This window comes from Nerophis lumbriciformis, linkage group LG01 (assembly GCF_033978685.3).
Source record: "Nerophis lumbriciformis linkage group LG01, RoL_Nlum_v2.1, whole genome shotgun sequence".
In the NCBI taxonomy this organism is placed as follows: domain Eukaryota; kingdom Metazoa; phylum Chordata; class Actinopteri; order Syngnathiformes; family Syngnathidae; genus Nerophis; species Nerophis lumbriciformis.
Window position 1 is genome coordinate 40,396,076 of NC_084548.2, and position 12,890 is coordinate 40,408,965.

Here is a 12,890-nt window from a genome sequence, read left to right on the forward strand (position 1 = left end):
ACTGTGGACCAGCTCTATACTCTCGGCAGGGTCCTTGAGGGTGCATGGGAGTTTGCCCAACCAGTCTACATGTGCTTTGTGGACTTGGAGAAGGCATTCGACCGTGTCCCTTGGGAAGTCCTGTGGGGAGTGCTCAGAGAGTATGGGGTTTCGGACTGTCTGATTGTGGCGGTCCGCTCCCTGTATGATCAGTGTCAGAGCTTGGTTCGCATTGCCGGCAGTAAGTCGGACACGTTTCCGGTGAGGGTTGGACTCCGCCAAGGCTGCCCTTTGTCACCGATTCTGTTCATAACTTTTATGGACAGAATTTCTAGGCGCAGTCAAGGCGTTGAGGGGATCCGGTTTGCTGGCTGCAGGATTAGGTCTCTGCTTTTTGCAGATGATTTGGTCCTGATGGCTTCATCTGGCCAGGATCTTCAGCTCTCACTGGATCGGTTCGCAGCTGAGTGTGAAGCGACTGGGATGAGAATCAGCACCTCCAAGTCCGAGTCCATGGTTCTCGCCCGGAAAAGGGTGGAGTGCCATCTCCGGGTTGGGGAGGAGATCTTGCCCCAAGTGGAGGAGTTCAAGTACCTTGGAGTCTTGTTCACGAGTGAGGGAAGAGTGGATCGTGAGATCGACAGGCGGATCGGTGCGGCGTCTTCAGTAATGCGGACGCTGTATCGATCCGTTGTGGTGAAGAAGGAGCTGAGCCGGAAGGCAAAGCTCTCAATTTACCGGTCGATCTACGTTCCCATCCTCACCTATGGTCATGAGCTTTGGGTTATGACCGAAAGGACAAGATCACGGGTACAAGCGGCCGAAATGAGTTTCCTCCGCCGGGTGGCGGGGCTCTCCCTTAGAGATAGGGTGAGAAGCTCTGTCATCCGGGGGGAGCTCAAAGTAAAGCCGCTGCTCCTCCACATCGAGAGGAGCCAGATGAGGTGGTTCGGGCATCTGGTCAGGATGCCACCCGAGCGCCTCCCTAAGGAGGTGTTTAGGGCATGTCCGACCGGTAGGAGGCCACGAGGGAGACCCAGGACACGTTGGGAAGACTATGTCTCCCGGCTGGCCTGGGAACGCCTCGGGATCCCCCGGGAGGAGCTGGACGAAGTGGCTGGGGAGAGGGAAGTCTGGGCTTCCCTGCTTAGGCTGCTGCCCCCGCGACCCGACCTCGGATAAGCGGAAGAAGATGGATGGATGGATGGATGGATTGCAAAAAAAAACAAAAAAACACCCATTGTCATGTCTTTCATAATGATTACAAAATTACCCCCAAAAAATGCATTTCCTCTTCAAACTTGTTGACTAGCTACTAGGAGAGTAAAAAAAAATTTTTTTTGAAATAATCGCAATTCTTTTTTTTACCGATTCTTAATTGATTATGATCAATTAAAAATCAATTGTTTTCAATCCGTCCTCAGTAGCCACTAAGGCAAATCATGTTGATGTAGATGCCCATATCTGCTGTACAGATTTTTTTTTGGAAAAGAAAGGTGCATGTTGAATACTTTTCTTGCCTTATTTGTATTTGACTTAATGAAATGTTTGGGTAGAATTTTTCTTTAAACACAGCCAGTTTTTTTTAAAGTAACACAGGAATGGATTAGAGCTGTTTATCTATATTATGGAGGAATGTACAGTAGTTAATCATAGAACTGACACCCAATGTTATTAAAAAAGTATTGATTATAAATCAAGAATCATTTTGAATTGAGAATCGATTCTGAATTGAATCATTACCCCCAATAATTGAATCGAATCGTGTGGTGCCCAAATATTCACAGTCCTACAAGCTACACAAATATTCAATAGCAATAGTGACCAAGGGTAGCTACGTTTTACATGTCTGGAATTATTGTACAGTTGTTTATGACACCAAATCTTTCAGTATTCGGCCCCCCTCTTCCTTGTGGAGGGGGAGTTACACAGGTCCGGTGGCCATGGATGAAGTGCTGGCTGTCCAGAGTCGGGACCCGGGGTGGACCGCTAGCCTGTGCATCGGTTGGGGACATCTCTGCGCTGCTGACCCGTCTCCGCTCGGGATGGTTTCCTGCTGGCCCCACTATGGACTGGACTCTCACTATTATGTTGGATCCACTATGGGCTGGACTTTCGCTGATATGTTGGATCCACTATGGACTGGACTTTCACAATATTATGTCAGACCCACTCGACATCCATTGCTTTCGGTCTCCCCTAGAGGGGGGGTCACCCACATATGCGGTCCTCTCCAAGGTTTCTCATAGTCATTCACATCGACGTCCCACTGGGGTGAGTTTTTCCTTGCCCTTATGTGGGCTCTGTACCGAGGATGTCGTTGTGGCTTGTGCAGCCCTTTGAGACACTTGTGATTTAGGGCTATATAAATAAACATTGATTGATTGATTGATTGATATTTATCATCATATGTTGACTGCCTGCAGATTTTGTCATTATAACTGAATGCAAACACTGCACAGGTCAGGTCGAGTTCCTGACATTCAACAAAACTCCAATTATTTCCTAGCAAAGCGCAGCTTGTTTAACAGATCTTACTTTTTGTTATGATGCTGCATGTTTTTAAAATTACTATAGACTTCCAACTTACCCTCTGTTGGTCACAGTCGATTTCTTCAAGTGGACATAGCTGACTGGGAAAATACCCTGTGGACAGACAGATGGGAAGAGATGTTACACACTGTGACAGGAATGTGTTATCGATCTATAGTTTAGCTACAACAGCAATAAAAAGAAGTGGCACCACCCTTTAAAATGGGTTATGGTTTATGCATTTCTTAAAAATGGGTTATTAACAATGTTATGAACTCACTAATAATGTTTGATGGCTAGTTCTGCACAATACTCTGTTAAATCCATTATCACTATGAGATGTTATCATTTATAACTATAAAAAGGAGCCTTATTGGAGGTGCAGGACATACCATTAAGTGATAACATTTGTAATAGCAAAGAGGCTCACTATTTAGCAAGCACAAAGCTTACTCCTGCAGTCATTACAGACAGACATAGCCATGCATAACTACAATAAGAAATCAACCCCTTAAAGTATTAAAATAGAATAAGGGTAACCTCATTTTAGCAGAACCAAATAATTTATCTAGTAATGTAGTGGCTACTCTGTGTCACACAAATCTTATATAGTGCTTTTCTATACACTCAATGCGCTTTACAGTGAGAACTGAGAAGCTGTCATTCATTCACTCCACGTTGATGGTGGTAAGCTATATTTGTAGCCTCAGTTGCCCTGTGGTAGACTGATGGAATGGTCGCTGAAATGTGCACCCACGGCCTTTCCAACCACCATCAAACATTCATCCACATTCATACACCAGTGTGAGTGGCACTGGGAGCAAAGTGGGTGAAGTTTCTTGCCCAAGGACACAAGAGCAGTGACTGGGATAGCGGAAGCTAAATTCGTACCAGGAACCATCAAGTTTCTGAACGGCTTCTCTACCATCTAAGCCCGGGGTCAGCAACCCGCGGCTCTAGAGCCGCATGTGGCTCTTTAGCGCCGCCCTTGTGGCTCCCCGGACCTCTTTCAAAGAAGTGTGAAAATAGAAAAAGATAGGAGGAGGAGGACAAACATGACACACACCTTCTTAATCGTTAGAAATCTCACTGCTTATGTTATACATGCTTCACTGATGAGAGTATTTGGCAAGCATCGTTTTGTCCTACTAATTCCAGCAATCCTTGAACTCATCGTAGTTTGGTTACATGTACAACTTTCTCCGATGCTGCCACAGAAAGACGTGTTTTATGCCACTCCTTCTTTGTCTCATTTTGTCCACTAAACGTTTTATGCTGTGCGTGAATGCACAAAGGTGAGCTTTGTTGATTGTATTGATTTGCTGGAGTGCTCATCAGGCATATTTAGGCCATCCATGACTGCAAGCTAATCGATGCTAACATGCTATTTAGGTTAGCTGTATGTACATACTGCATCATTATGCCTTGTTTGTAGGTATATTTGAACTCCTTTAATTTATATTTGCATGTCTCGTGACACATTATCTGTATGTAATATTGGCTACATTTCTCATAGTTGTTTGTGTGCCATGTTGTTCCAGACCACAGGAAACGTTATCCAGCTTGCAAAGATTGTAATAAATCCACTAGAAGAAGACAGCCTGCCGTTTCCTTAAACTTGGACACAAACATCTATACTTTTGGCCATTCTGAGCCAGTCATTTCCAGAAGTTATCTCATCCTGTGAGAAGCCTCCATTTTACTAATGATTTCCAATGTTGCAAAAATGTGTAGGATAAAAATGTACATACAAAATTTTTGTCAACGAAGATTTGCGTCAGCCTTTGATAGTAGGCTATTATAGCTAATATAGACACTTACATCATGTGTTGCCTTTATTTTAACACTTACACTGTAGAAGGCTTTAAATTGTTTGCCACTCCAGACAGATTTTTTTTTGTATTTTTGGTCCAATATGGCTCTTTCAACATTTTTGGGTTGCCGACCCCTGATCTAAGCCATCTGACGCGGTGGGAGGTCTGGGGTTTACATTGACTGATGCAACATGACATCATTACATTGACAGCTGCATTATAAGACAACAACAGCAGAGTAAACAAACGATTCAGAATACGCGGCTACACACGTATCCTGTACATTATGTACACAGGCAATAGATGGGATTTTCCCCACCACATTGTGTGTACCTTTCTTGCTCTCACAGACCGCTCAGATTTATCAGGACGTCTCTTAATTTTTACCCCCAGAAGGCGAGGTCACCACACTCTTACTGATGTCATCAAAGTTACTCATTATTGATGCTGTAATTTAGTTACAATCACAGCAAAACAGACACGAAGCTAGCAAACATGAGCGCTGATATTGGTTGACGATCGTTAAATATCAATGCACTGACAGGTCCTGATGGATTTGTCTGTTTGTGCCACAAAGTAAGCATGACACTTGTCGCTTTCTGAAGTGAAACACAATATTCAACAGTGAAATGAGAAAGATAAGTCACTTTTGCATAAGATTTGATTGCACCTCCTGGTAGAAAATGGTGTGAACTATTCAGTGGTACTCACAGCTCTAAATCGGCAAAATGGCGTTTCTCGGTTTTTGCGCCCGAAGTCTTCATATTTTCTACAAATGCACATCTTTCAACATAGTTGTTTACTATTCTGGCCAAGCAGTCTTTAATGTCTTTTTCTTCTCGGCACTGTCCTTCACATTCGCTTTTTCAGACCCATTGGTGCAAAAAAAAAAAAGATTTAGGTTTAGGGTTCTAGCCAGCCATCTACTAATGTTAAGGACAACGAATGTTGGGCCAATCTAATGGGCTCCACTGTGGCATTATTTGCTACGCCAACAAGCAGTGAGGATGTATGCTTTTAACTGTTTGCTTTTTTTGTTTGCTTTTAACTTGAAGCAAAAAATTGGGCTAGAGACGACTAGTATCAAAAAATCTAAAATCAGGAATGCAGCACCAAATCCCGTGCCACCATACACAAGAGTCCCCCACCACACCCTAACCCAAACATCACTGCACCACACACACACACACACACACACACACACACACTTGGAATGTTTACATGCACTAAAAAACTAATTATTGCAAAGATTTGGTTTGGTTAAAACACGTGTACAAATATATATTAAGTTCTTGACTTTTTAAAGATGGGATTAACATATCTAGAACACATCTAAATAACTACCCCGAATAATTTGTTGTAGCTTTTTTACAAAAACTGCTAATAAATTCATAAAATTGGCAATAAACAGATTTTTAAAAAGTCATATAACATGTCATTATTCACTTAAATATAATTATAAATACGTCAAGTTTCTCTTTACTTAATGTAATGTATTCCGTTTTCAGCATCGAAGTGGAATTGTCCCTCCTCAGTTTGTTTCTTGGTGTATCCACAGAGGGAAAATGTCCAAATTATAATATTAAGTATATAATATTATTTTTATGGCTGCAAAAAAGAGGCATTACCAAATGTTGACACAAAAAAGATACAACATCACAAATTGTTAACCATATAAGAATGATGGAACACATGATATTATTATGATTACATTATTAGTGCATCCCCTGGAGGATTAAGTCTCCCTGTCTTTAAAACTAAGCGACACCTCTGTTTCTAGGGTCTTTGAATGCACCACAGTTATGTGCAATGAGATATGGTAAGTGGTCTGTATTTATAAAACGCTTTACTGTACCTGCACAATACCTAAATCGTTTGACATTATGCATCACATTCACCTATTGACACACACATTCACACAAGGCGTTAACTACGACCCATCAAGAGCAAGAGATGCAAAAGTGATACTTAACCATAACTTTCTCCGATGCTGCCACAAATGGTTTTAGATTTATTGTATCTTTTTTCTCTCACTTCATCCTTGTTTCAAAATGCTGGTGCTCTGTGTGAATGCTTAAAGGTGAGCTTTGATGATGTTGTGACGTCTGTTTTGAGTGAAGTGTAGTTAGATTTGCAGCTAACCAGGTGGAAAAAAAACATTTTGCATTTTTAATAAGGGGTGTAGGTTGTTAGATGTTCTTTGTTTGATTCAAGTAATCTTAATATTGAACTTTCATGGCTATATTTATTTTACATTATCATTAATGATATAATTTTTTTATAACTCACATATTTATTGCCAGAAAAAAAAAAGGAAACTTTACAAAAGGGGGCCCCAAGCACCCCACTTACCCCTCCACTGCAACACACATACCTTTGTACCTATAAAACACAGCCTGTGTAGCTTATAATAAAGTGTAATGACCAACATTGGGTTAGTTTTAGCATATTTAATTTCTTTAATAGCCTTTAAGTGTTTTATGTTTCATTCTAAAAAACATTAAAGCCGTACACAAAAGTTTTTTATGCATTTTGTTCCCTTACTTTACCTAGTATGAACCGAACCATGATTTTAAAACTGGGATTTCGAGATACCGTTAAATCTGGATGTACCGTATTTTTCCTACTATAAGGCGCACTTAAAATCCTTTCATTTTCTCAAAAAACGACAGTGTACCTTATATATGTATAATTCTGGTTGTGGTACATGGTGTAAGGATAAGTGTGACCAGTAGATGGCAGGCACACATTAGGGATACGTGTGGACTGCAGATTGATGCCGGTTCAATATATGACACTAGCAAATACGGATAAGCAAGCAATACCAAAACTTAGATGTTCCATTGACAATATAGAACAATACACAAGGTGCTCAAAAATCAGTCAATATGTTTTAGTACAACTTTGGTAAGCTACGAAGACGCACCGCTTGATGGAACGTGGAGCATTATGGCTACCATAGTCAAACGTACTGTGCTTCAATATGCAGGTATTATTTTAGTGTGTGTAAAAGGACACCAAAATAGCACTTATTCAGAGACATTGTTTGGCGCTTTTTTGCGACCTATTATGCAGAACAACTTTTCTTACCTATTGGTACCTGCTCTTGTGTATATTGGATCTGCATACGTTTAGAAAATATTGCTTGAGTTTGCCATTCTAGTCCGCGCCAAAGTCAATAAGCTCCTTCTTTTTCTCTATCCTCTTGTTGTAGGGCGTTCATTCTCCGCTGTTGCCATTTCTAATACAAAGTAGTGTATAGTTCCAACTTATATCTGTCAGAAGACTCGGTCTGGAAGTGCTAAAAACTACAACATGGCTGACGGGGAAAAGACGCAGTCGAAGTGGAACCACGAAAATAAGACCACCCACTGAAGAGACAGTCAAAAAGCGACTTGAAGACGGTCTGTAAAACGTAATCCATCCAACATTTTGACCAAATAACCACAATTACATGTTAAGGAGACCACAAGGAAGTGTTTTAAATTTAGTGGAAAAAATCATATTATGACCCTTTTTATGTGCCTTATTCTGTGGTGTGCCTTTTGTATGAAAATAGACCTGGAAAGACCCGTTCATCGACAGTGCGCCTTATGGTCTGAAAAATACGGTTCACTGATTACTCTCTAATTATATCTAAACTTAATTTAAAACGTAATGTACCCCCAATAGATTGAGTAAAATGGCTGTTAAGATGTGAGGTGTGTACTCACTTCTATGATATACTGTACCGTATGTGACATTACATGGTGCCAAATGTCCCACTTGCAGTTTGTCCAATTTGCCAGATGTGAACAATTAGTGAGTGAAACTAAGTCTGTGAGCACAGAGAGAATATGGGGGCGAAGCAGTGTGGGCAGCAGAGCGTATAACAAAATGGAGGGGTGTTAAGAACTGTAAATAGCTGAAGGGAATAGAGAAGGACAACAGGCAGTCACTAACACCTACATTTACATGGAAAAGGACAGCTTTTGTGCTTTCTTTCAAACATTCCAGTTGCATTCCATAATACCTAAGTGCCTCACTTCCTTCTCTCTCTTTCTAGACATTAACTTTTTAGGCTTTGCAATGTGACAGTGTTTGGAACAGGTACCGCCACCCCTAATAGAGGAGTATGTGATCTATAGAAAACACATATGTATCGAGCCTTTTCTGCAGTGCAGTATATTGATTTTAGCCAGCGGTGATGGTGTTGTATGGTTCTACCTCTGTGTTTCTCTGCTTTAATAAAGATATTGTATAAAAATACCTTCTGTGGGGAAATATGAGGTTAGTTGCCAAAGAAAAAAACAGTGTCTGTTTGATTTGGTCTTGATTAAAGCTACAAGACTTTGTGTTACTAAAAAAATGTCCCTGAAAAAACAGCACAATAAACAGTATGTGTACTTCATATCAAGTAATATTTTATGATATGTAAAAAAAATTATTAAAAGTCCCTATAAGCATAGGCGCCGAGCCCGTGGGTGCTTTGGGGCCCGAGCACCTAAGGACAATGCAGAGCATCCACATGGGATTGATGGCAACTTTCAATCTTTCAAATATTTTTAAAAACATCAATCTTGTTGTAGTTAATTTTGTGGCGAGTTTTACAAAATACAAAGTAATAAAGCCACAAATCATATAGGATATTAACTTCGCTGAACATCTATTTTTTTTTTTTTATACACACACACACCAAGCACCCACTGGCAGAAATGTAGATCGGCGCCTATGCCTGTAAGTACCTAGTACTTGATCATCCCATGTTTACTATTGGTTCATGATTTGTTACATGAAAACATAAAGAAAGGCTCATTGTTATATTAGGGGTGTCATGATACAACCTTTTTACTTCCAATAAAATACCAATATTGGAGCCTTGAGTATTAGCCGATACAGATATTGATCTGATATGGTATTTGTTAGAAAATACTTTACCGAGTGAAATTACTCAGAGAACAAAGGTAGGTATGAAGAACAATAATCCATTTATTACCAACCGTTTGTAACCGTGTTTAAAGGGGAACTGCACTTTTTTGGGCAATTTTAATTTGTAATAATCAGCTTATTATAGGTGGCGAGCAATCCATTCTGCCTCTAAAACACTATAAGAATGCATTCAAAAACCGCCATCAATACTTCATTTACGTTCCGTAACCTGTATAATTACCAAGCTGTAGCGTCATTTTTATTGTAAGAGCGAACACTGAGGAACTGTTTTTCTAGCATAGTAACACATCGCCTTGCGACAACATGCTACGGTATTAGCCATAAGGTACCTTTTGCGTCAACTGCTGAATGGCTTTTGAGTTTGTAATGCACAACACAATGCAATAGGACACCAATCTGTACTGACTGAAAACATGAACAATCATATTACAGTATCTGTAAAGTATTAGCCCAGATTTCATGTTTTGTTTGTACACAGCTAGCTCGACAGTGTATGTAGTTGTACTAGCATACATGACGACTTGCATGTATCATGATCAATATTATAGTGACTTACTCGATGGACATTAGTCGGTTTGTTCAATCTGACCGTGGAAATGTTTTTCCAGTTGATTTTGAGTAAGCACTGCATATCTGTCGGTACAGCTTGGCTTAAAGTTGATTTAGAGGGCTTCGAAGACTACTACGGAGACTCCCATTAGCCACAAGGTTTTTTGTTTTTTTTAGCTTTAGAATCCTAAAAAAAAAAGGCTGTGTTCTTGTCTCTCATATAGATTGTGAATGATAAGCAAAATTCCCCCCAAAAAATGCAATTCCCCTTTAAGTTGAAGTGGAGTAAAAAAAAAATTGGGCAACACCCAGTGGCCACAATAATTTAATAAGTTAAGATCCTTATGCAGTGATGATGCAGACATTGGATAGTTTCTGCTTTGGCTTCTGCCTTGGCTTCTTTGGCTTTCACCCAGGGTGCACAGGCCACAATTAGGAGAGGGCCACAAAATATGGGCCTGTGTTTGTGGGTACAGTTACATAAGAAAACACAAATTTATTATTGGAAAGCTTAAAAGTAACAAATCACCTGGTCTGGATGTGTTCCAAGGGGAATTTTACAAACGCTTTCAGGCAAAACGTATTCCTCTTCTATGTAGGGTATTTAATCATGCTCTAAGTACTAAAGAGCCACCAAAAACATGGGCAGAAGCAATCATTTCTGTAATACTGTATATGAGGATGGAAAAGATCCCACATAATGTGTGTTGTATAGGCCAATACCATACCAACTACATTTACTGTGTAACAGTAACTACGTTTCCATGCATTAAATTAGTCTGATTCCTCAAATAGCTAGTTTTTTTGTAAATTCACACCTATGTGTGAAGTCAGTGTCTATGCACACTCTCTAATGAGACTAAAGGCCTTAGGCCATGTGCCTCCCGTATACTTGAGGGCGCTTATTTCATTTTAGCGTGGTTAAAGGAATTCCTTAGCCGGTTGAACTATGACTTCACACTAGCCATCTGCGAATCCTTACAACTTGTTTTAAGTGATGTCCGCTGTAATATTGGCACATATTATAAATATTACGTCTCTCATGCTATGCTGATATTAAATTGCAGACAGCATCAAAAAAATATATTTTATTACTATGTTACAACATAACATGTATGTAATGTTTGTGGTTCCAGCACAAACGTAGCACAAACAGATGGGACAAGTCTGGGGAGATTTTGACATAGTAGTAGTGAAATATGCAGCAGAAAACGAAACGGCGATCGAGCAGCAGAAAGAAAGAATGCTAGCGGCGCATACCAGGAGCGACAACGAGGCAGAAGATTTCATCGGATTTAGCGATCAGGAGTGACAGATTGTTAGGTAAACGTATAGCATGTTCTATATGTTATAGTTATTTGAATGACTCTTACCATAATATGTTACGTTAACATACCAGGCACGTTCTCAGTTGGTTATTTATGCGTCATATAACGTACACTTAGGCCCTGCGATGAGGTGGCGACTTGTCCAGGGTGTACCCCGCCTTCCGCCCGATTGTAGCTGAGATAGGCTCCAGCGCTCCCCGCGACCCCAAAGGGAATAAGCGGTAGAAAATGGATGGATGGATGGATAACGTACACTTATTCAGCCTGTTGTTCAGTATTCTTTATTTAGTTTAAATTGCCTTTCAAATGTCTATTCTTGGTGTTGGGTTTTATCAAATAAATTTCCCCCAAAAATGCGACTTATACTCGAGTGCGACGTATATATGTTTTTTTCCTTCTTTATTATGCATTTTCGGCCGGTGCGACGTATACTTCGGAGTGATTTGTAATCCGAAAAATACGGTTTTCAAAACTGATTATCACATCCTATAGGGCTAGGACAGGGGTCGGCAACCCAAAATGTTGAAAGAGCCATATTGGACCAAAAATACAAAAACAAATCTGTCTGGAGCCGCAAAGAATTAAAAGCCATATTACATACAGATAGTGTGTCATGAGATATAAATTGAATTAAGAGGACTTAAAGGAAACTAAATGACCTCAAATATAGCTACAAATGAGGCATAATGATGCAATATGTACATATAGCTTGCCTAAATAGCATGTTAGCATCGATTAGCTTGCAGTCATGCAGTGACCAAATATGTCTGATTAGCACTACACACAAGTCAATAACATCAACAAAACTCACCTTTCATGCACAACGTTAAAAGTTTGGTGGACAAGATGAGACAGAAAAAGAAGTGGCAAAAAACACGTCCTAGAAAGTCGGAGAAAGTTATACATGTAAACAAACTACGGTGAGTTCAAGGACCGCCAAAATGAGTAGGACAAAACGGCGCTCACCAAATACTCGAAACAGTGAAGCATGTTTAATATAAACTGTGTGTTTTGTAACAATTAGGGATGCGTGTGTCATGTTTGTCCTCCTACAGAAACCATATTAAAACAAAAAATAGATTTTTTTCCCCTCATCTTTTTCCATTTTTCATACATTTTTTAAAAAGCTCCAGAGAGCCACTAGGACGGCACTAAAGAGCCGCATGCGGCTCTAGAGCCGCGGGTTGCCGACCCCTGGGCTAGGAGATATGGCAAAAAAATTAAAAAGGGGCCCGATCTCCATCTCCTCCCCTCACCTCCCAGGGGGTGATCAAGGGTGATGGGTCAAATGCAGAGAATAATTCCGCCACATCTAGTGTGTGACCATCATTGGTACTTTAACTTTAATATATAATTTTCTACATTGTTTTTAACTTGCCAGTTTTATAGCATCTGTACTAAAAACCAAAGAAGCTAAGGATTAGTTTAACGTTTTATTAACATTAAACTGAATTATTAACATTTATTGAATAAAAAAAAATAAATAAAAAAAAATTACAATGTACCAATAACTGGACTGTTTGGTTTGTTTTAGAAGACGTTGCGCCTCTCATCCGAGTAGGCTTCATCAGTTCATGCTCATAGACTTAGATTGGTCAGATCTAGTCTTAGACTTAGATTGGTCAGATGTAATCTAGCGGCTGGTGCAAAAACCCAAAATATTTATACTCTGTGGCAGAACGATCACTGTGGATCGACTACGATCTATCCTGTAAGGTGTGATCACCGAGTAGACGTTGCCCTACCGTCTCTACTGCAT

General features: G+C 40.1%; 1 protein-coding gene across 6 annotated transcripts in view; it reads right to left on the minus strand.

Moving 5' to 3' along the window:
- LOC133619967 (dedicator of cytokinesis protein 3-like) overlaps positions 1 to 12,890 on the minus strand; it is a 127,099-nt gene that overhangs the window by 83,918 nt on the left and 30,291 nt on the right. For all 6 annotated transcript variants that reach the window (XM_061981163.2, XM_061981162.2, XM_061981161.2 and 3 more), the window contains one exon: positions 2,570 to 2,625. Coding sequence is in view for 5 of the 6 variants with exons in the window: in XM_061981162.2 (XP_061837146.1) it covers positions 2,570 to 2,625 (56 nt within the window). In the remaining variant the exon portion in view is untranslated. The remainder of the gene's footprint in view (positions 1 to 2,569; positions 2,626 to 12,890) is intronic.